Raw genomic sequence first — 21,588 nt, 5'->3', positions numbered from 1 at the left:
AAACATAAGCTCTTACAAAAGGAATCCCATTATTTAGGAACACACAAAAAAATGGAGAATTAACATTGGGCATTACTCTAGAGAGGACTTAGAAACTACAAGGAGGTCCACAGCAGTCCAGTTGTTCAAAACATATCCTGGAGGACAGGGGCATATCATTGAAACATCCTCAATTGCATCACCCTCGCTGTCAACCACATTTATACTGATATTCTTAAAACCCCTTTCGATCAGTAACGTGATTTATGGATTGTCTTGCCCTGAGTACATCACCCCTGCCGATGTAAATGTTTCTGACAAAGGAGGATACGTCATCGGCTCCCATTCCAAATCCCAACCTACAGCTCTTGCGATTCTTCTTTTTCGATTTTTCTGTAATTATTTTCTCTTTTGACGTATGTCTGGCTCAAACCCCAGACCGCATCGAGACTTATGGTGTATCGGTTTCAATGCTCTAGCTATTCCTTGCTGATATTATCCTAAACCTTTCCTCACTCGAGCCGCTTTTCCCACAGTCAGCTTAATCCCTATCTTGGTATTCTTTGACAATTTGGGTGTGGGAACCTTATTTCCTTCGGTGATGAATGTGGCATTAATGAATTCGAAGGAACGAAAAGAACATTCCTCGGTATCCTTGCTTACTTCAATGTATGGTGTATCAGTAGAAATAGATGCAACAACGTCTTCCTCACTAGCGACAGTAATCAAACGATTATCCATGATAAAATTCATTTTTTGATGGAGAGATGAAGGAACTGCCCTAGCGGAATGAATCCAAGGCCTCCCTAAAAGGCAATTGTATGAAGGCGTGATGTCCATGACTTGAAATTCGATATCATATATATACGGGCCTACTTCTAGAGGAATTTGGATCTTTCCCATAACGTCTCATCGTGTCCCATCAAATGCCCTTACTGTGGAATGACAAGGCCTTAGATAAGACATATCAACCAGCATCTTAGAAAGTGTGGCCAAAAGCATGACATTTAGTGCGAACCCGTTATTGATGAGCACATTCGGCACTATGTAACACTTGCAACTGGTTGTAATGTGCAGTGCTTTAACAGAGCCCCTACCACTTGGTGGTATCTCATCATCACTGAAAGAGATAAAATTATCCGCATTCAGATTATTTATCCACCTGTCAAGCTTTTCTACATATACATTGCTTGCCACATAAGCTTGGTTTAACACTTTCAGCAAGGCATTTTGATGTAGCTCTGAGTTCAACAGTAGAGATAATACCGAGATTCGTGCCGGCTATTTGTTTAATTGTTTAACAACACTATATTCACTATGCTTGATAAACTTCAAGAATTCATGTGCTTCTTCCTCATTCACGGGTTTTTTAACTTCCTGCTCAGATGGCATTTCAACATTGATTTCATCCTCATGCATCGGGGTTTTTCCTTTCTGGTTTGAGTCAATGGCTTTCATCTTTGGTTCAACCATTTTGGGAGAATAACATCTACCGCTACGGGTAAAATGTCCCACCTCACTAAGGCTTCTAGTCGTAGCCTTTGACTTTTCACCTTCGGGTACAACGATATTGACATCATATCTCCATTGTACTGCTTTATTATCTTTGTAAGGGAAAGGAGATGGCACCTCAATTATCTCCTTTGGTTTGACTTCTTCCTTCTTCGCCTCGTAATAAATCACCAAAGGTCGATCGGTGCTGTAAGGGATAGCTGACGGTTGATCATCAGAGACGCATATTTCTCCTTCATCGGCCTCCTCTTTTCTATCAAAAATCTTGACCTCTTTGTTATCCGTCATGTCTTGAAGTAGTTCTCGGAATCCCTTACAAGATTGGATTTCATGCTCACCAGTACTATGGAAGTTGCAAAAACTTGGACCTATTATGTTTTCTTCTTTGATAATTCTGTTTTGAGGACAGAGAAAACCCTTTTTAACCATCATCTCCCATACCTTTTGCAAAGACATCTTTATTTTAGCAACACAGCTTTTGGCTCGCCTCCCGTCTTCATTTGTCACCGCATTCACATTTCTATCAGTATTGTTAGGAAGAGGATTTTCAACCACATTACTAACACCATCAAAATGTAGAATGCCCACATCAACAAGGTCTTGAACTCTCCTTTCGAAGGTGAGACAATTTTCTGTAGAGTGCCCTTGATTTTCAGCATGATACATACAACTAGCATTAGGATCATACCACTTCGGATATGGGGGCTTTAGGGGTGTCATGTAATATGGGGATATCAATTGCTTTTCCAACAATTTCGGTTATAGTTCTCCGTATGGCACAGAAATTGGGGTGAATTGATGTTTTTCAGATCTGGGTTTTGCTGGTCTTTGGTCATTTTTGGGTTGGCTTTGTGTGGGTATGGTGTTTGGTGGAAACATGGCGAACAGTCTTTGATTATTCATGGCATATACAGGATAAGGAGAAGGTGTTGGATAGTAAGGACCTTGAGGAGGAAAGTAGAAGTTTGAAGGCGGGCGGTAATGAGGTCGTGGTTGGGATGAGTAAGGGTTGGAAGTATGGTGGCTTGCATTTCCTACCATATGGGTTTCTACCTCCTTTTTCCTTACAGGTACTGCCCTTTTTGAACTTTCAGGACCTTCCATCCTCCCGCTCTTGATGGCGTTCTCTATAAGCTCCCTAGATATTACAATATCTGCAAAGTCTTTCGTGGCGCTTCCTACTAACTTATCATAAAACGGTGCCTTCAGAGTATTGATGAAGAGGACTTTTATCTCCGTTTTAGTCAACGGGGGTTCCACTTGAGCTAAAACATCCCTCTATTTTTGCTCATATTGTTTAAAAGTCTCCGTTGGCTTTTTTCCATCATCTGCAAAGTTAGTCAATCAGGTACCATTATTGTTACATGCTTGTATTGCTCACAAAACACCGATGCTAAGTCCTTCGATGATCGAATTTTTTCTCTACTAAGCTGATTATCTCTGTTTTAGTCAACGGGGGTTCCACTTGAGCTGAAACATCCCTCCATTTTTGCGCATATTATTTAAAAGTCTCTGTTGGCTTTTTTCCATCATCTGCAAAGTTAGTCAATCAGGTACCATTATTGATACATGCTTGTATTGCTCACAAAACACCGATGCTAAGTCCTTCGATGATCGGATTTTTTCTTTACTAAGCTGACTATACCACCGAAGAGCCAATCCAACCAAACTGTCCTAAAAATAGTGTATCAGTAATTTGTCCTCATTCACATAGCCAATCATCTTTCGACAAAGCATGATAAGATGTGCCTTTGGACATCTCGTTCCATTATATTTTTCAAGCTCTTTGGCGCTCAATGCAGAGAATACTTCAGTACCTTCTATTGCTTTGAGCCTTTCTTCCAAGATCTTGTATCTATCTTAAGTGACATAATCATCAGTTTTTAACTTTGCTATTTCTACCGCAACGTCCAAATCTGGAACAATTGGATCTACTAGATTAGCCCCGGGGTTCGATACGAATATACCTTGCCCTAGATGTGTAGGTGGTACAGGACGTTGTTCTAAGATTGTAAGTTCCCCTTGAGGATATCCGCTTTGCATTGCATGAGCGTGAGGTGGAGTGAATCCTAAGGGGTAAGGTGGATCTTAATTAGCTCTTGACTGGGGCTCTACGATGTCAGGGTTTTGCACGGGTCTCTTTCCTTTAACCAAAGTTGTCATCATTTCCATCATTTTAGCCATTTGATCTCTTTGCTCGAGTGATTCTTCTCGAGATCTCACCATCATATCTCTTGCCTCTTGTTGTGACTTGATTAATTGCTCTTGTAACTCTTTTTGGACCCTTTCCATCCTTTCGATTCTTTCATTAAGTTTAGCATCCATAGCTCTGGTTCTTAGACGTGTCCTGTAAGGATGACGTGATTCCAGACTTGTGTCGCAACTATGGATTACACTATTTTAGCCTTAGTGAATGATTATAGTGATATGTACATGCAATGAATGAATGAATGAATAAATGACAAATGAATGTTAGTCATGAATAAATATGCGAGAATTTGGTGTTGATTTCAAGATAATCCCATACTTAGGCATTTCATTAATCAAAAAAGTCTATTATAAAATGTTTTGCCATTTCAGATTTAACAGTTACACAAATTTCCTAGCCATGTCGCCTTGTTTCTTCACTCATTCTAGGAACTCTGACATACTTGATCTTTGGCTCAGAGGGAATTGGTAGCTAAAGGCTTCGACTTCATCTGATAATTGCACAATTTGCAAAGTTGCCTTGCAAATTTCATTGATCAAGCCACTGATATGCATATCCTTTTCTTGGAATGCTCTTTTGTAGGCACGTATATCTTTGTCATGCTGATCATTCTTATCTTCTAGATCTCTTAGGAGGTCATTCAAATGGTGCTGATGAGCTTGCAATGTACTTTCTAGACTTTGGATTTGCCCTTTTAGTTCCTGATGCTCAGACTGACTAGCCGTTAATTCTGTAGACACAGCTTCGTATTCAGCATTCTTTTTCCTTAACTCTATCATAGCACGGGCAGCTCTTTCCTCCTCCTTCTTCGCTTTTGCTTTCCAGAATTCCATTCCACCTTTGATGTTGCTTAGTTCTTCCTTCCATTTTGTCGAGATTTGCCCAATCCACTATTCTTTATAGTGCCTCTTAATTTCTTATTTTCCAAATGAAGGTCTCTTAAATCTTTTCTCGTGACCTCAACTTTTTTTTGGACTTTCTCAGCTCTGGATTTTTCAATTTCAACATCAATCTTCAGCTGGTAGTTCTCCTCTTGAAGTGAACCAATATCTCACAACAATTTGACTTTTTCACATTCAAATTCCTATCTTGCTATTTCCAGCTAGGAAGGCATTTCCTCTGAGAATGGATTTTGGCAAGCATCATCAATTAGCGGGGTTAGTTGACTCTTCACTCGTTGTTGCCTCCATATGTCATAATCTACAGTGAGAGTATCAGCATAGAGAGCCAATTCCATTAGGTAAATTTTCTTCCAAGAACTCGCAGTATCTCGAACCCTTTTTTATGTAACCCTCACCCGTAAAGGCGAACTCTGATTGTGCCAATCCGTCAGTAACTGGTACAAACTGTCGCGAAGCGAACTGTCTTTGAACCATTAATGGAGCATATCCAACTCCTCCCCACAATCCTAGCAAAGGCACCCAGTCTAGGTTTCCACACCTGTATAACAAAACAGAAGGATGAATAAAAGGTGCTCTCCAAGTTACATCTTCAGCACCAAGGTTCTGAAAAATTGAGACCCACTGCTGTTCAGTGACGTCATTTGGCCAATCTTTTTCAATGTGTGCTTCTAAAGGAGCGAACATTTTTGAAAACAGATGGAAAGGTATGCGCTCCACTTTCCAAAAGTGGCTAAAAATCCAAACATTAAGTAAATGAGCACATCCAATAAAACGCCCTTCCTCTTTTTTTCCTACAATTTTTTAAGAATCTAAAAGTTTTGACCAAAATGGTTGGGACGGGGTTGATTTCATGTCTCAACTTTTCGAAGAAATCCACTACCACCACTTCAATATGCCCAAGAACCTTTGGGAAGACAATCAGTCTGTAAATGGCCAAGGCAAACAGATCTATTCTCCTCGAAATATCTAGATGATTCTGAACTAACTCCCGAAGAGAAAACCACGGAACACAACTTACTTCATTCTTCTTCTTTATCTATTTCTCGGCCCATGTATCAGCCATCCCCGTCAGCTTCATTAACTTTTTCTTGAAGGTCATTAGTTTAGGTTCCTTCACATATATCTTGTTGAGTTCCATATTGTCAATGCGAAGCAGAGCGGCATACTCTTCTATGGGCGGAGTCATGTCTTCTTGATTGAAAGTGAAACACTGATAGGCTAGGTCCCAGAATCGAACCATTGCTTGAATTAACTGCTCGTTCACATTGATTGCCATCAAGTGAGCTATATCCCCGTACTTTTCAGTGAAGACAACTCTGGTACCTAAGTCCCACTATTCCAAATCTTCGTCAAGTCTTCAAGATTGTTCTAACGAGCATTCGAAGTCACACGCTTGGAAAGATTAGATATGTATCCTTCTTTTAAACTATCCGCTTTCGCTTTCTGAGTCATCAAAGACCAATCTCGAACTACGACATTTTTCTCGGTTACTTGTGCAATTGACTCCCCCATCAGAAACCCGTTTTTGGCAACCAATCTCTAATCAACACCTTCCTAATAAAATGCCTATGATGCATGATGAGAAATGAAATGAAGACAAATAAACTTAGTTAGCAATCACGACTGATATAAATGGAGGAAAGAAAAATAAAAACTATGGAAAATTTAAAAAATTAAGCCATTCAATCATGCAATCTGGTGGAACAGACCCACATTTTTTTTGCCACAACATGCTTTACAGAAAACCTACCCCACATATCTTCAGACAATCTACCCGTCCTAATTTATTAAACAGACCCGATTCATTTGCAAATAAGTGTAAATGTAAAAGAAATAAAAGGTAAGAGGCGTTTCTCCCGTGTACTTATTTTGGTGACTATTTAACGGTCGGAGGTTCGGCATGGCTCTAATTGGGTGGCTCGTACGGTTCACTATATGTTGTTTTAGTTCTAGAAAGGTACTCGAATTGTCCATACTGTCACCTACTAAGGTCAATACGGAGCCTCGGTTATCACTCGTCATGGGCTTACGAGCTCAATTCGAGGGGTTACGTTTACTTATGCCTATGTGGAGGGACAAGTTAACTCACGAAAGCATAAGTCTTGCGTAACCCGGAAGTATTTCACTAGCCTGTGCGGAGGGACAAGTTAACTCACGAAGGCGTAGCGTTTACTTCCACTTAAACGGACGTAGCCCGAGTAGAGAGCTCATGTTATGCAAGAATGCAAGTGCACGGTGTGTGGGGAGAAACTCATAAACCTTTTAACTTTTTATTTTTACTAAAAAAACCAAAAAACTAAAATACCGTAAAACTTAGAGCTGAAAAAAATAGAAAAATAAAACGAGTTAGAAAAATAGTAATTTAAAAACCAAATACAGATGCATGACTTTTCAAAAATAAAATTCAAGGATCACGATTAAAAATTAATTTGAACAAATAATTTTAAAAATTTTGACAACACGCGTTTAACATCAGACTCGAGTTTCAAAAATTTTGCACGGGCACTAGTCGAAGTAATTATTGAAAATTTGAAAACAGTGTCTCGATTTTATTTGAAAAAGGAGTCGTCACTTATCTTTTTTCCTAGGTGTGATCGGACACCTAATAAATTCTCTTTTTTTTTAAAAGAAAATTATTTTTCAAATTTTTTTTAAAAAGAGTCAATTTTAGGTCCACGTCAAAATCCAGAGAAAATTAGGGTTCAGGAGTCGGTTACGCGCGAGGAAGTTATTAGCACCCTAGCGACGCCCAAAATTGGTATCTCGTTAATCGCGCGTTGTCTTCATTTTAAAAAATACGAGTTCAATTTAATATTTACTCGCGATCCGATTGAAACATGAGAATTTTCTTTTTAAAACACGAGAATTTTGAAGCAAAATTTTTTTTAAACACGGAAATTTTTGAAACACGAGAATTTTAGAAACATGAGAATTGTTGAAAACACGAAGATTTTGAAAAAAAAGAAAATTTTGAAACACGGGAATTTTTTGAAAACACGAAAATTTTTTGAATCACCTAAATTTTTGAAAACACGAATATTTTTGAAACACCGGAATTTTTGAAAAGAGGAGGATTTTTGAAACAAGAAAATTTTTGAAAACACGAAAATTTTTAAAAAACACATGATTTTTTTTTGAAACACGAGAATTTTTTGAAAACACGAAAATCTTATAAAAACGCGAAAATTCTTGAAAACACGAAAATTTTTTGAATCACCGAAATTTTTGAAAACACGAAAATTTTGAAAACACGAAAACACGAAAATAAAATTTTTAAACACGAAATTTTTGAAAAAATACGGATTTTTTTAAGAGACGTATCGTATTTAACACGAACCGGTGATATTCACTCAACATAACGATGAAATCATCGAATTAATGTCAAACCGATTCAACTTAATATTTAATCGTGATTTTATTAAAACACGAGAATTTTTTAAAAAAAACACGAGAATTTTTGAATATTTGCAATTTTTAAAAGGGCGTATCGTGTTTAACACAAACCGGTGACATTCAGCCAACAGAGCGATGAAATCAACGATTTAATGCTAAATCGATTTGTTGCCTTATTTATGAAAATTAAAATTAAAAATAATAAATTAAATACTAAATATATAAAAAATGTTAAAAAAATATCGGGAATATTAAATATGAAATGTCATAAAAATACATAAATTAAATTTAAAGTGGTTAAAAATGAAATTACCGAAAAGCCCAAAAATACACGCTTGATCGAAAGGGATACATGACTTGGGCTTCTTTTTTCTTTTTTTTCTGTTTTTTTTCTTTTTTTTCCTTCTTGTTGGCCTGCTGGATTGGGCTTGGCCTGCTGCTTTGGGCTGTTGCCTTCCTGTTGTGGAGTGAGCTGTTGGGCCGCTAGAGCTGAGCTTGTGCTGGGCTGCTGCAGGCCTTCTAATTCTTTACTTTGGGCTGTTTTATTTGCTTTGTTTTTTTTTTTTTTTGTTTTGTTTTGTTTTTTTTCTTTTTTTTAAAAAAAATCAATAGGCCTGCTGACTGTGGCCTGTTGCAGTGCGGGTCGGGTCGCGGTATTCGGATCGGGTCGGTCTGACCCGATTATTTTCAATTATTTTCTTTTTCTTCTTCTTCTTCCGGAAGCCCCAGCCGCCACGTCGCGTCGTCTCCTCCGTCTCTCCTCCTCTCTCTTCTTTTCTTTCCTCTTCCTTCTTTTTGCTGCTAAAACTTTTTTTTGAAACTTTTCTCTTTTTTTTTTTTGATTCGCGGGTCTCCCGATTTTTGGGGTTAAAACCCCTTTTTATGCTGATTTCTTTGCTTCCTTTTACAGGTGGCAGGTTGCTAAGAAGAAGGGAGGCCATACCCTAGGCCGGTGGCTGAAAATTAAACACGACAAAACTCGGACAAAATTTAGTGCTTACATTGTGAATTTAGATGATTGAGTATTAAATTTGGTTGTTAAATAAACAAGTTTTGTTAAGTAATTTTGAGTGAATTTAATGTTTAAGGGTTTATTTGTGAAAATAGTAAAAATTTAATGTAAATATTGTTAATTGATGGAAAATATGGGTTGTTTAGAAGTTATAGGAAATTCAGTTAACATGAATTTTAGTTAATTGTGATTAAATTGTAAATTTTGGGATTTAGAACTAAATTGCATAAAAGGTAAAATATTGGGGTTGATTTGTAAATTTCTCATTATTAAGGGTTATAAGTTAAATTAATTATTTTAAGTTATTTGAATGGTTTTAATTGAGTGAAAATACACGTCGATGGCACTAGCAACACCAATGCATCCGGTATCGTTGACAATCCTCATGTTTTATCCACAACTGGCCCATGTGACACCATACAGTCATCCATCGATTGTGTCGCAAACACCTCAGTGTCGTTGTTCTAACGAGGTGGGTCATCCTCGTAATCGTTGACTCAAACAGGGGGATGTACAATGGGCGGCTTGGTGGACTTATAATAATTTTCTTTAGGCATAGTGGACTTTTTGCTGGGTGTTTATTAGTGGTTGCAATGGCGAAGTCAAGGGGTTGGTAGGGGCTCGGCTCCCCTAAAATAATTTTTTTTTAATTTAGGACTTTTTTTGAATTTTTAAAATTTTAAATTAGTAATAATAAAATTGTACTTTGATCCTCTTAAAAATGATAAAATTTAATTTAATTTTTTAAAAATTATAAAAAATTAATTATTAAAATAATTATATTTTTACTATCATAAAATATACAATTTAATTTTGACCCAAAATTTTTTGCCTTCACCGTTGGGCGGTTGTTTGTATTTTCTTGCTGGTTTTTGTAATGTCTCTTCTTGTTGTTTTGATTTGGTTATTTTCGTGAATTGTTGTTATAGTAATCCCACTGTTTGAGTGGTTGATTTTTTATTGGCTGAGAAAGAAAAGTATATTTTTAAAATTGTTGGCTGAGAAAGAAAGAAAAGTATAATAATTTTATTTCAATAGTTGTATTATACAGAACATTATATTTTAAAATTGTCTTATTACTTTTTTTTTTGACAGTAGAAATTGTCTTATTACTTATGTTAATAATTTAGGTAAACTTTTGAAATCATATATAATTATTCTATTATACAGATATATATATTCTTTTATCATAATTTTAATAAATTTTTATTTTTATTTTAAACAATTTCATTATAGAGTTTAATTATATCTGCTATTTTTTACATAATGCCAAGAACTACTCATTGTCCCTCCTCAAATCATAAATAGGAGGATAATACATTTTAACACACTCGAACTATTTGACTAGCAAACATTGTTAATCGAGAAATTAAAACATATTTGAATTATGGTGTTTAGATGATTTTTGAAATGTAAGTTAAAAGATCACAATTATCTGAATCGATTCAATTTTATTTCTTATTTAATTTATAATTAATTCGTTTATTATATAAAAAGACATTTTATAAGAGTTATTTATTTTATTAACTTGAAAATTTTAAACCCTTTTAAAAATATTTATTGAAAAGAGTTTGAAATTATACCTGATAATGTCCAAAATCATAAAAACAACACATTTTATTAAAATAAGTAGGAAACCTCAAAATTAAAATTAGTATGAAAACCACTAAACCGAGTCAAATTATTGTAAATAATCAAACCCACAAAATGGCTTGGCCATTTATTTATCGGACTTAATTAATTCTTTTTATTTATTTAAATTTGATCCTCTATTAGTCTTTGGTATAACATGTTTCATTTAAGGTTTGGTAGAGCAGAAGACTTTGGAGAGCAGATATTTCTAAACTGTTTATCTAGCAGTAGCATATACGTTATAGTTTCCAAACTGATGGATTTGTATAGCAGTCAAGGTGTTGTTGCAATTGTTGTCATATGAAAATTACTCTGTTGTTAGTATCAATAGTATATACTAAAAGGAGAATCTTCTTATGGTCCATATTTCTTGAAAATGATACCTCCTTGGTTTTAATTTTCAATGAAACAAATGCATGTTGGCTGCTATTTTTCTTAGCAATTAATTTGGATTAAGTTTTAGTGTTCCCAATGTTTTAGAAAGGAAATTTTCTTATATAAATTGAAACCGAAATTGCAATTTCTCCTTAAATTCTTTGGAAAATCATTAGTCGTAGAAACGGAACATGGTGCAGGGGTATACTAATTAGAGCAAATTTAAAATTAATTAGCAATATTGCCGATAATTAACGTAGTAATTAATTAACAAAATTTTATTTAAAGTATAAAGTAATAAGACGTTGATGTAACAATTTAAATATGTTGATTTAATTGTGGCCCAAAGCCTTTAGTTTCTATCATTTTCTGGATATAATTTTCCACTCAGAATACTTTTCCACAAAAGAATATGACTTGGAAATTGAGTTGGGCTTTTATTTCAAAATATCGTCTTCGGCTTTTATCTACGACATTTTTCATCTGCTCTTGTTCAGGTTAAATCAAGATCCAAAAAGGAATACTTGAGACAATTTACTACTGTTTTCTCTATTCGCAGATTTTATTTTATTGAGCTCCATACCAGTTTTGTCACGAAAATTACATAAAAATCAGTTTTTATGTAATATATTTCACTCAAATGTCTAGAATACACACACATGTATTGATAGCATAAATAAATTTTAGACTTGTGATACTAATTCTCCTTATGTGTTGAATGGCTATAAGTAAAAATGTGGAATCTCTTGTCATCAGAAAGGGTCAAGAGTGACATTCTTGGAAATTTCTTCTCAAGTTGTAAAGAACAATCACCTTTGCTATCACTCGCTAAGGATAATGCCCGTTATTTTGGGCAAGGGGCTAACGCTCTTTTGCTAATTCCTCCCTTCTAGCTTTATCGACAGCCAGGATTGTATGTACTTAACAACTAATATAAATATATACCTATATACCTATTTGATTGATTATAACACAAAGTACAAAATTAATAAAAATTGACTTTAATCACAAATATTTTCATCTATTGTATAGTTTGAGTTAAATTTTGTTTGAGCTAAAAGTAATATTTGAGTAAAATTCTTTGAGGGGTGAATCTAGGGGGCTAGTAGGGGCCCCAGGCCCTCCTAAAATATAATTTTTTTCATTTTGGCCCTTTAATATTTTAAATTAGTTAAGGTAAAATTACACTTTGTCCCCCTAAAAATGATAAAATTTTGATTTAATTCTTTAAAAATTATATTTTTACTATTGTAAAAATTACAATTTAATTTCGGTTCCCTCTAAAATTTTTTTTTTGCCTTCGCTCCTGTTTCGACAATGATGACTTTAATATTACAGCTCAATATACATACTTAAGAAAAGTCTTGTATCACTTCTTTCATTCACTTATTGGTAGAATTGAAATAATATTATCTAATGAGTTTTTGAAAATAATTTTACTTAATCTATAATATCAAGCTTTCTATTTTACAATATAATTTAAAATATTTAAAAATTTTGAAGGGATGAACATAAATTATCCTTGTCGAAACCATTTTTTTGTATTTGAAGAATGGGCATCGATTTTGAAAATGGAGTCGCCACCAATCTTTTATTGAGGTGTGATCGGATCACCTTAAAAATGGTTTTCGGTCTACGAATTTTGAGAAAACAAGTTCGGGAGTCGGTTACGCACGAGGAAGGGTTAACACCCTCGTAACGTCCAAAGTTGGTACCAAATTGATTGTTTAATGTCTTAGTGTCGAAACTTGAAAAGATTTTAAAATACGATCCATGAAATGAAAACCTAAATAATCGAATTGGATAATAAGACCTACCCACTTTAAAGAAGTAAACAGTCACACTCAGTGAGTTAGAGTGCAACAATTCAATCTTCGAAGTTAGATTCGTCTTTTTAAATTTTAAAAATTCATATGTTTTGAGAAGGATATCTGGTTATTTGGGTCAATCAAGAAATCAAAACCCAGTAAGTTAGGGTTTAATTTCTTAAAATTCCTAAACACCAAATATTGCCTTTATTTTAAAATCGAGATAACAAAATGTCATATCCAGTAAGTTAGGATCCAACATCTTGAAATCTTAAATGCTTTATTTTAAAATTGTATGGTTTATGTAATACCCAATTTTAGCCCGGGCTCACATATGGAAACATAATCTTCAAGGATATGTAATCTTAGATATGATATATGCAATCTTAGATAAGATATATGCAATCTTAGAAGATATGATTTTGTAATCTTAGAGATTTAATTTGTAGATACCTTTTAATCTTAGCCGTTGATGTAATTAATCTGTACCGTTGGATTTGGGGAGGCTCAACTATAAATAGAGGCCTCTCCCTTCATTGTAAGGGACGGAAGTTTGGAGTAATAATAATTCTAAAGAGTATTCTCTCAAATTTCTCTTTCTCTTGCGTTTTTATTTTCTTTGCCGTGTTCAATAGGGTCCTTTCGACTTCATTTATTTGCGGATTTAGGCCCAGAATTTATGTCAAAGCTCGATTTAGTCTTTTATTTATTATTTATTATTTATTTTTTAAATTTGATTTTCTTGTTATTAAGTTATTATTATTATTCTTATTGTTATTATTATTATTATTACTATATATATACATACGCATATTTTTTACAATAATATATATACATACATTTGTTTAAAAAACTTTTATAAACACATGCATATATTATATATTTTATTATTATTATTCTATTTGCATAACTTTTATATACATATATATACATTTACATTTTATATACATATACATTTTTATTTCCTAACTTTTATATGCATATATATACACTTTTATATTTTTTTACTTTGATGAATATGTATATACGTATGTTTTCTTATATTATTCTTCATAAATTTTTTATATATATTTTCTAAATTAATTAATTTCAATATATGTAATTATTATTATTTGTTTTATATATATGAAATTATCTTTTTTATAATCTATATATATGTAGATAATTATTTTTTATATATGTACATGTATATATTAATATATTTTTTCTAATGAATTATATATATATATATACATATATATCTATGTTTTTATTTTCAAAATGCTTAAATACATACTTATATTTTTAATGCATATTTTATAATTTATATGTATATATTTATATATTTTTCTTTATTGTATTATGTATTTTGTTTGTATAAATTTATAATCCAAAATTTTATGTGTAAATCATATGTTTGTCTTTTATTCCTCATAATTTCAATATATATATTTTGTATTTTTTATTTTTATTTCCTTCATTTGTTTGTTGATTTATGTTTTCATTTACATTTTGTTCATTTATTTGATACTTTGCATATCATGGATTATTTTTTTGTATATTAATTTCGTTTATTTGTTTGTTTATATTATTTCTATGCCATTGTTGTATTTATTATTGATATTTGTTTAAGAGGCACCTATTCATACATTCAACATAACATTACATCATCTTTTTACTCGAATTTAAAATAGAAAATTTTCAAAATAAAGATAATACTCGTATTTAGGATTTTCAAGAAAATTGAGCCCTAACGTATTGGGTTCCAATTTTCTTCGTAAAATCTAACAATCGAGGATTGTTCTTTAATCAAACAAAATAAAACTTGTCATCGGGAATTCAATGTGCTGTGTCCTAACGTATTGGATGTGACACGTTGATTTCTCGAGATAAAGATTTTTTTAAAAAATAAAGGAAATATTGAATGTTTGGGATTTTAAGAAATCGTGCTCTAAGGTATTGAGCTGCGATTTCTTCATAAATTTTAAACAATTAAATATTTTCTTAAATTTTATTATACAAGTTTTTTTTTTGGACCAACTCATCTTGAAGAGAATAAAATGTTGTGCCCTAACGCATTGGGTGTGATATTTTTCTTTTCAAAAAGACAAAGTCTTAATAAATAATTTAATTTAACTAAGGATAGTATTTTTTAAAACTCTCGACTTTAAGACATTAATTAATCAATTTGGTACCAATTTTTGGGCGTTACGAGGGTGCTAATCCTTCCTCGTATGTAACTGATTCCCGAATCTATTTTTCTAAAACTCGTAGACCAAAGTCATTTTTTAGGTGATCCAATCACACCTTAATAAAAGATTGGTGGCGACTCCAAATTTTCATTGACACCTAATTTTTGTTTTTTCTCAAAAAAATAAAAATGGTTTCGACTATTTAAATAAAATAAACACTTGGATATCTAAATTCGTTGAGAAAAATTGAAGCCCAGTAAGTTAGGGCGCAATTCTCTCGAGAACTATGAACACCAAGCTTTTTTTGGAAATTATGAAATAAAATGATTGTAGTTCTTTAATAAGATACCATTTTTTAAAACAAATATAGCATAATTAATATATAATGAAAAAGATAAATGGTAATTCAAACACATATTAATAAGTAACAAGCAAGCAATAGATAAATAAAAATAAGAATAGCAACAATAGTTTGAATCATATTATACAAATATCAATATCACTATTCAAAACTCAAAAGAATTTATAATCAATTTTAAATGATATATTAAAATAAAAAAACAAGAGAATAAATTATGATAAATAAATTATATGTACAAAAGTTTTAAAATAAACCATATATATATGAGTTTGTGGTAGATTCAAAATAAATTTAATAAAATTAAACACTATATAAATAATATTATTTAAATAAATTTTGAAGCAAATATTATACAAAAAGAAAATTAAGATATGTAAAATAATGTACCTATATTAATTTAAAATAAGTAATATATAGGGAGTGAAAACCTCATGTAAATAATAATATACAATAATATATAAAAGGTTAATGAGTAAAATAAAATAGAGATTTTAAAAGAAATGAAGTATATACATAGAAAATAAGTAAAAATATAATTTGAAATTAATAGCATATTACGGATGTACATATGTATAATAACAATAATTTAATATAAATTGCATATATACATGAAAAGGAATTATGAAAATATTATTGTATAAATCTTCAAAGTTAGAAGTATATAAAATGGAATTTATGGATATATTGTAAAATAAAATCATAAATTTGTGTGCAAATTAGTCATAAAGAATATTTAAAATAATGCATAATTAAATAAAATAATACATGATAAAAGCATTACAAAATAATACATAATAAAATAAAATAATGTAAAATAAAAGTAAATAAATAGATATAAACGAATACGATAGTAATACCTATATTAATAATAGTAATAATAACAAAATAATAATAATAATAATAATAATAATAATAGTATTATAAATTAAAAAAAAGACAAGGACAATTTCAAAAATAAAACAAAATCTCAGGGACGACTTTGAAATAAGTGCGAAGACGACCAAATCGAGAACCATTGCACATCAGAGGGACCATTTTTACAATTTAGACGCACAAATCCAGGCCTTCAAACCCAATCAATGAAAACGACGTCGTTCAAACATGGATCTAATTGGAATTGGAACCAAATATGAGGTAATAATTAAAAAAAAAGAAAAACTGAATTGAAACGAAAAGGAATGAGAAGGGGGTCATTGCGCAAATAGACCATTGAGTAAAAATGTACGGATCCTTCCCTCGGGTTGGGTCACCATGCGGATCTGAGCTCATTACGACGCCGTTTTGAGGCCATCAAATCGACATCAAACGACGCCATTTATTACCCTGCTTATAATCCAAAAATAACCCTAACAGTAGCTATTTCTTTAAAGCAAAACCTAACTTAGCAAAAGCTCTCTGCGCCGCTCTGTAAATCGTCTGTTCAAAAACTCTCCGAACCTAGCCCACACTCCGATGACAACGGAGAGAGCAAGGATCCGGCCACAAGGTAACTTCTCTGCCTTCTAATCTCTGTTTTTATTCTTTTATTCAAAAATGAATCAAACAAACACAAAAAAGAAAACCGAAAAAAAGAAAAAAAAGGAAAAAGAAAACAGAAGAAGCAAAAGAAAGATTCAAAATCACCTTTAGAACTCTCTTTCTCTGAATCTTTTGTTTTTTGATTTCTTAAACTGTGTATGCGTCCCCATTTACAGTATTCTAATGGCTCTTTTATAGCCAGATTTACAGAAAAAATAAAACAAAATAAATAAAATGAAATTCCCTCAAATCCCATATGTTATTCTGTTATTGCTTGCTTTCGTCTGTATTTGCAGGTATTCAGCCAGCCTGGAACAACAGACGGAGGCACACCTATGTGAAGAAGATGTACGCGCTTGATGGTAATGCAAGCGCGAGGTCTGGGTCCAACCGCTGTGGCGCCAGTGAAACCCTAGAAACTTTGGGGTACTCCACTGGTTCGGGCTGAGTTCTGGGCCTGAGAGATTCAGGTTTAGAAAATTGGGTTTGGGTTCTATTAGTTGATTCAGGTTTAGGGTCTGGTTAACTGGGTTTTAATTTATCGGGTTTGTATTTTAGGTAATTTGGGTTGGGTTTTGGGCTCAGAATTGGGTTTAGGTATCATGTTGGGTTTGAGTATTTAATTTGGGCTTTTGGGTTAAATTTGTAATACTGGACTGTATAATTTTATTTATTTGGCTTTTTTATTTTTATTTATTTATATATATTTTTTTGCATGCATGTGGGCCGGGCATAAATTGGGTATTACAATCCTTATTTCTCAATACTATTTGCTGAGTAATTCTGTGTTGTGTCCCATTGAAGGGGACAATCGAGTATTTATGCATACTATTACTATTTATGATTTGACTCTATTGTTCATGGACTTGACTCCATTGTTCATGGGACTGACGCTCTAACAGGCCTCAAGCATGCTGGACACGTGTAGCATTCTAGCTCGCTTACCAGACCTCGCGACCACCTACATGTAAACTCCTTAGATATGATCCGAACTGAGACTGCAAACTCCCATTGGCTTGTGTGAGCTAACATTGTGAGCTCCCCTGGCAGTTCTTTGGGTTTCAGGTTGGTGATCATTGCTGTATAACAATCTAGTTGCCTCTATTGGGCCTAAGGAGGGTTATAAAGTGGTGCTCCTTAGGGGGCCATCACTTTGCGTTTATTATAGATTGCAAAATACGCAGTGCCTATTGGAATCTGGTGTCAGCTTCGCCATGTGTACGGGTGAATTGTGGTTGTATATATCTGACCGCTGATGTTCCTCGGTCATTTGAACCGTCAAAACATATGGGGAAGAGGCTTCTTTAAAAAGGGATTTTTGAAACCCTAAAATGCACGAACTTAGCATTTTTGTTACTAGAATCAGTCAAAGCTTTTCTTCAAGGTAAATCTCAGTAACTCCTTGTCTTAGGTTTTAAATTTCCTCCATCTTTTTTTCTTCTTTCTGCATCGAAGATATGTTGAGAATGAGAGGAGCTCATGGCTAGCTAATTCCATGTTGCCCACCGTGAAAGCGTACTTCCAAGGTCCTTATTGAAGCCAACCTTTTTCATCTGCACTACAAAAGATAAAGAGATGCATCGAGCTTTGTGTACGTGGGGATTCAAATCTCTAACTTTGCTTATAAATTCTCGATTCCTGATGGGTCGTATAGGCTTAGCGAGACCAGTGATGGCAGTTTCTTACTCCCCCTCCACATCTTGGAAGTTGGGTTTCATCTGCCCCTAGATCTATTTTTTTGCCATCTGCTCTAAGAGTACGAGATTGCTCCAGGTTAACTTTGTGGGCTCTCTTAGTGGATTATGGTGGTGTATTTGATTGATTGTTGTTGCCGCAATGAAGGACCTTCGCTCATGGTTTTCCAGAGCTTGTACCTGTTAAAGGCCCAAAATCAAGGCAACTCATTGAGTTTTTATTACTTTTCTCTTTGCAGGAAAGGCAAAACCATAATCGTGAATCGATGTGTTAAGCTTCGGCTAAACTGGTGCAAGTATATCAGGGGGAGATGCAAGCTCGTATATGGGTTTGGTTTTCCTATTGGGTGGTCTACACCGAGCTAGGATATGTGCTCATTCAGGCAAATTGTCAAGACAGATAGTGGTGATGCTTAGCTGAAAACGCTCTATGTTGGCAGTTCCTTGGTTATTTAAGACCTTCTAGCACTGAGGAATGTGTTTTTATACTGCTTGGAGGGTCACAACCCCAATCCCAATAGATATAGATGGGGAGATAGGAGGGAAGTTTGTCCACGTTCACCGCACCAATTGTTGAGTAATTCTCTGTTGTGTCCCATTGTAGGGGACAATTGGGTATTTATACATACTATTATTGTTCATGATTTAACTTTACTATTCATGGACTTGATCCCACTATTTATAGGACTGATGCTCTGAGCAAGTGTTAAGCATGCTAGACACGTGTAACGTTCTAGCTTGCCTGCGATACCTCACGAACACCTACATGTAAACTCCTTGGATATCTGCGAACTAAGACCGAGAACTTTCCTTGGCTCGTGCAAGCTGATAATGCGAGCTCCCCTAGTAGATCTCTCGATGTACATCTAGCACACATCCATCTGGTGGGGCCAGGCCAGATTACAGGTAGGCAATTGGGAACTTATCTGGATTTTGGGTTGGTGATCGTTGGTGTATAACACTATTGTAAAAATGTTTTAAGAAATTTGAAATATATGTATAACAAATTTGGGGTCAAGGCTCAACTAGCCCTTTTATTTGTCTCTAACTCTTTATACATTCCTACTCTAGTTTAGATTATTCTTTAATTTTTAAATGGAGACCTAAAATTAATTTTGAATGACATTTATTTTTTTTAAATTGTCCAACAGATAAGTGGTAAAAGTAGCATATTTTAATCCCATTCTTAATGCGTTTTTGGATGATTATTCATGCAAATTAGTGAATTTTATGGTCGTAATCCTTTAAATTCATATTTTTTATACTTGGAAGAGCATTTGAGAGCAAAAGGAGTGAAAAACAAGCGAAAATTAGAAAATTAGAGCAGATTTCAGGAGCCACACAAGCTGCCATACGACCATGTGTTAGACCTTGTCAATTTTGAGATTTGCATTCTAAATACACGGAAAAACGTCATTTTTAGCTTTTTCGGGCATTCTAAGACCTATAAATACCAAATAAAAGAAGAGAATTAGTGGCCATCAGGGACTATTGAAGAAAACAACTCAAAGAACACCATTGAAGCCGACTCTGAAGTAGATTTCCATCAAGATTGAAGACCTCCTTTTAATTTCTTTAAAGTTTTTTGTGAGTTACTTTTTTTCTTGTGGTTATACTATTTTTAAGATGTTTTTATTTACAATTATAAACTAATTTTCTACATATCTAGGGGAGATGAACCCTATGATGAATTCTGTTATTTGATTTTTGTTTTACACAATAAATACTTAAATCTTGTTCTCAATTATGTGTGTTTATTTCTTATTTTAATATTACCGGAGTATTAATTCTCATTTCTTATTCTAGAGGAGTCAAGGTCTTTTTGCAATTGTTGTAGGGGCGAATTGTTGTCATTGCTTCCGTGGATGTCATGGAACTTACTTTTCCATGGAAATTTCTATGTTGTTAATATGAATAATATATAATAAAAGGAATGAATCTTCTTATGTTCCACATTTGTTGAGAATGATACATCCTTGGTTTTAATTTAATTTCCACAAAACAAATGCATGCATAGTGGCTGCACTATTTTACTTCCTCACCAAAAACAAGATGAGCCAATCACCTGCTTGTTTTTATTTCCAAACAATTGCAAAGAAAATTTATCAAATTATGCTAATTTCAGAGGCTTAATTCAGCGTCAGAGCCATTTTTCTTGGCAATTAAATTGGATCAAGTTTTGGTGTTTTCAGTTTTTTTTAGAAGGGAAATTTTCTTACATAATTTGAAACTGAAATTGCAATTTGTCTTAAATCAAAATTAGAAAATCATTACTTAGTAAAAACGGAACACCCCGGACATGGTGTAGGTGTACTAAGTGCTAATTTAAAATTAATTAGAAAAATTATCGATAATTAATTAACAAAATTATTACTCATAGATACTAACATGATTACAAATTGGCGTTGGCTTCAAGTTAGTGACAAGATTTTGATGTCATGACAATGACGATTCCATCTTTAATTTGATTTAAGCATTTAGAGATGTTGATTTAATTTTGGCCCAACGCCTTTTCTATCATTTTGTGTATATACTTTTCCATTGAGAATACTTGGAAATTTCTTCTCAAGGTGTTGTAAACAACAATCACCTCTGCTATCACTCATTCAGGGTAATGTTCTTTATTTTGGGCAAGGGGCTATCTCCTCCTACCTTTATCGACAACCAGGATCGTATATACTTAACAATTAATATAAATATATCTATTTGATTGATTAAAAAATAAAGTACAAAACTAATAATTAAAATTAACTATAATCACAAGTATCTTCAACTGTTGTATAATTTGATTTTAATTTTGTATGAGCTAGATTTAATACTTAGACAAAAGTTTTCTTTCATTTCTTTCATTCACTTGTTAATAGAATGGAACTAACGAGTACTTAATCTATAATAGCAATCTTTCTATTTTACGATGTGACTTAAAATAGTTAAAAGTTTTCAAGGAAAGTGTGAGCAATGACTTTTCATTTGCTTCTCAGTCAAACATCATTTGTTTCTTTAAAATCTATTAATGACTTCT

The 21,588-nt window shown here is 33.2% G+C and overlaps 1 protein-coding gene across 1 annotated transcript; it reads right to left on the bottom strand.

Moving 5' to 3' along the window:
- Positions 1–888: 888 nt before the first annotated feature.
- On the bottom strand, positions 889–2,211 carry LOC128032528 (uncharacterized). The gene is made up of 2 exons (XM_052621131.1): positions 1,296–2,211; positions 889–1,220 (listed from the first exon to the last, which is right to left on the bottom strand). Exons 1-2 carry the CDS (start codon positions 2,209–2,211, stop codon positions 889–891), a joined length of 1,248 nt encoding a protein of 415 aa, XP_052477091.1.
- Positions 2,212–21,588: the final 19,377 nt, after the last annotated feature.

Source organism: Gossypium raimondii, chromosome 9 (genome assembly GCF_025698545.1).
Source record: "Gossypium raimondii isolate GPD5lz chromosome 9, ASM2569854v1, whole genome shotgun sequence".
NCBI lineage: Eukaryota > Viridiplantae > Streptophyta > Magnoliopsida > Malvales > Malvaceae > Gossypium > Gossypium raimondii.
The sequence above is the reverse complement of the archived record's forward strand: the minus strand, read 5'-3'. Positions and strand labels throughout refer to the sequence as shown.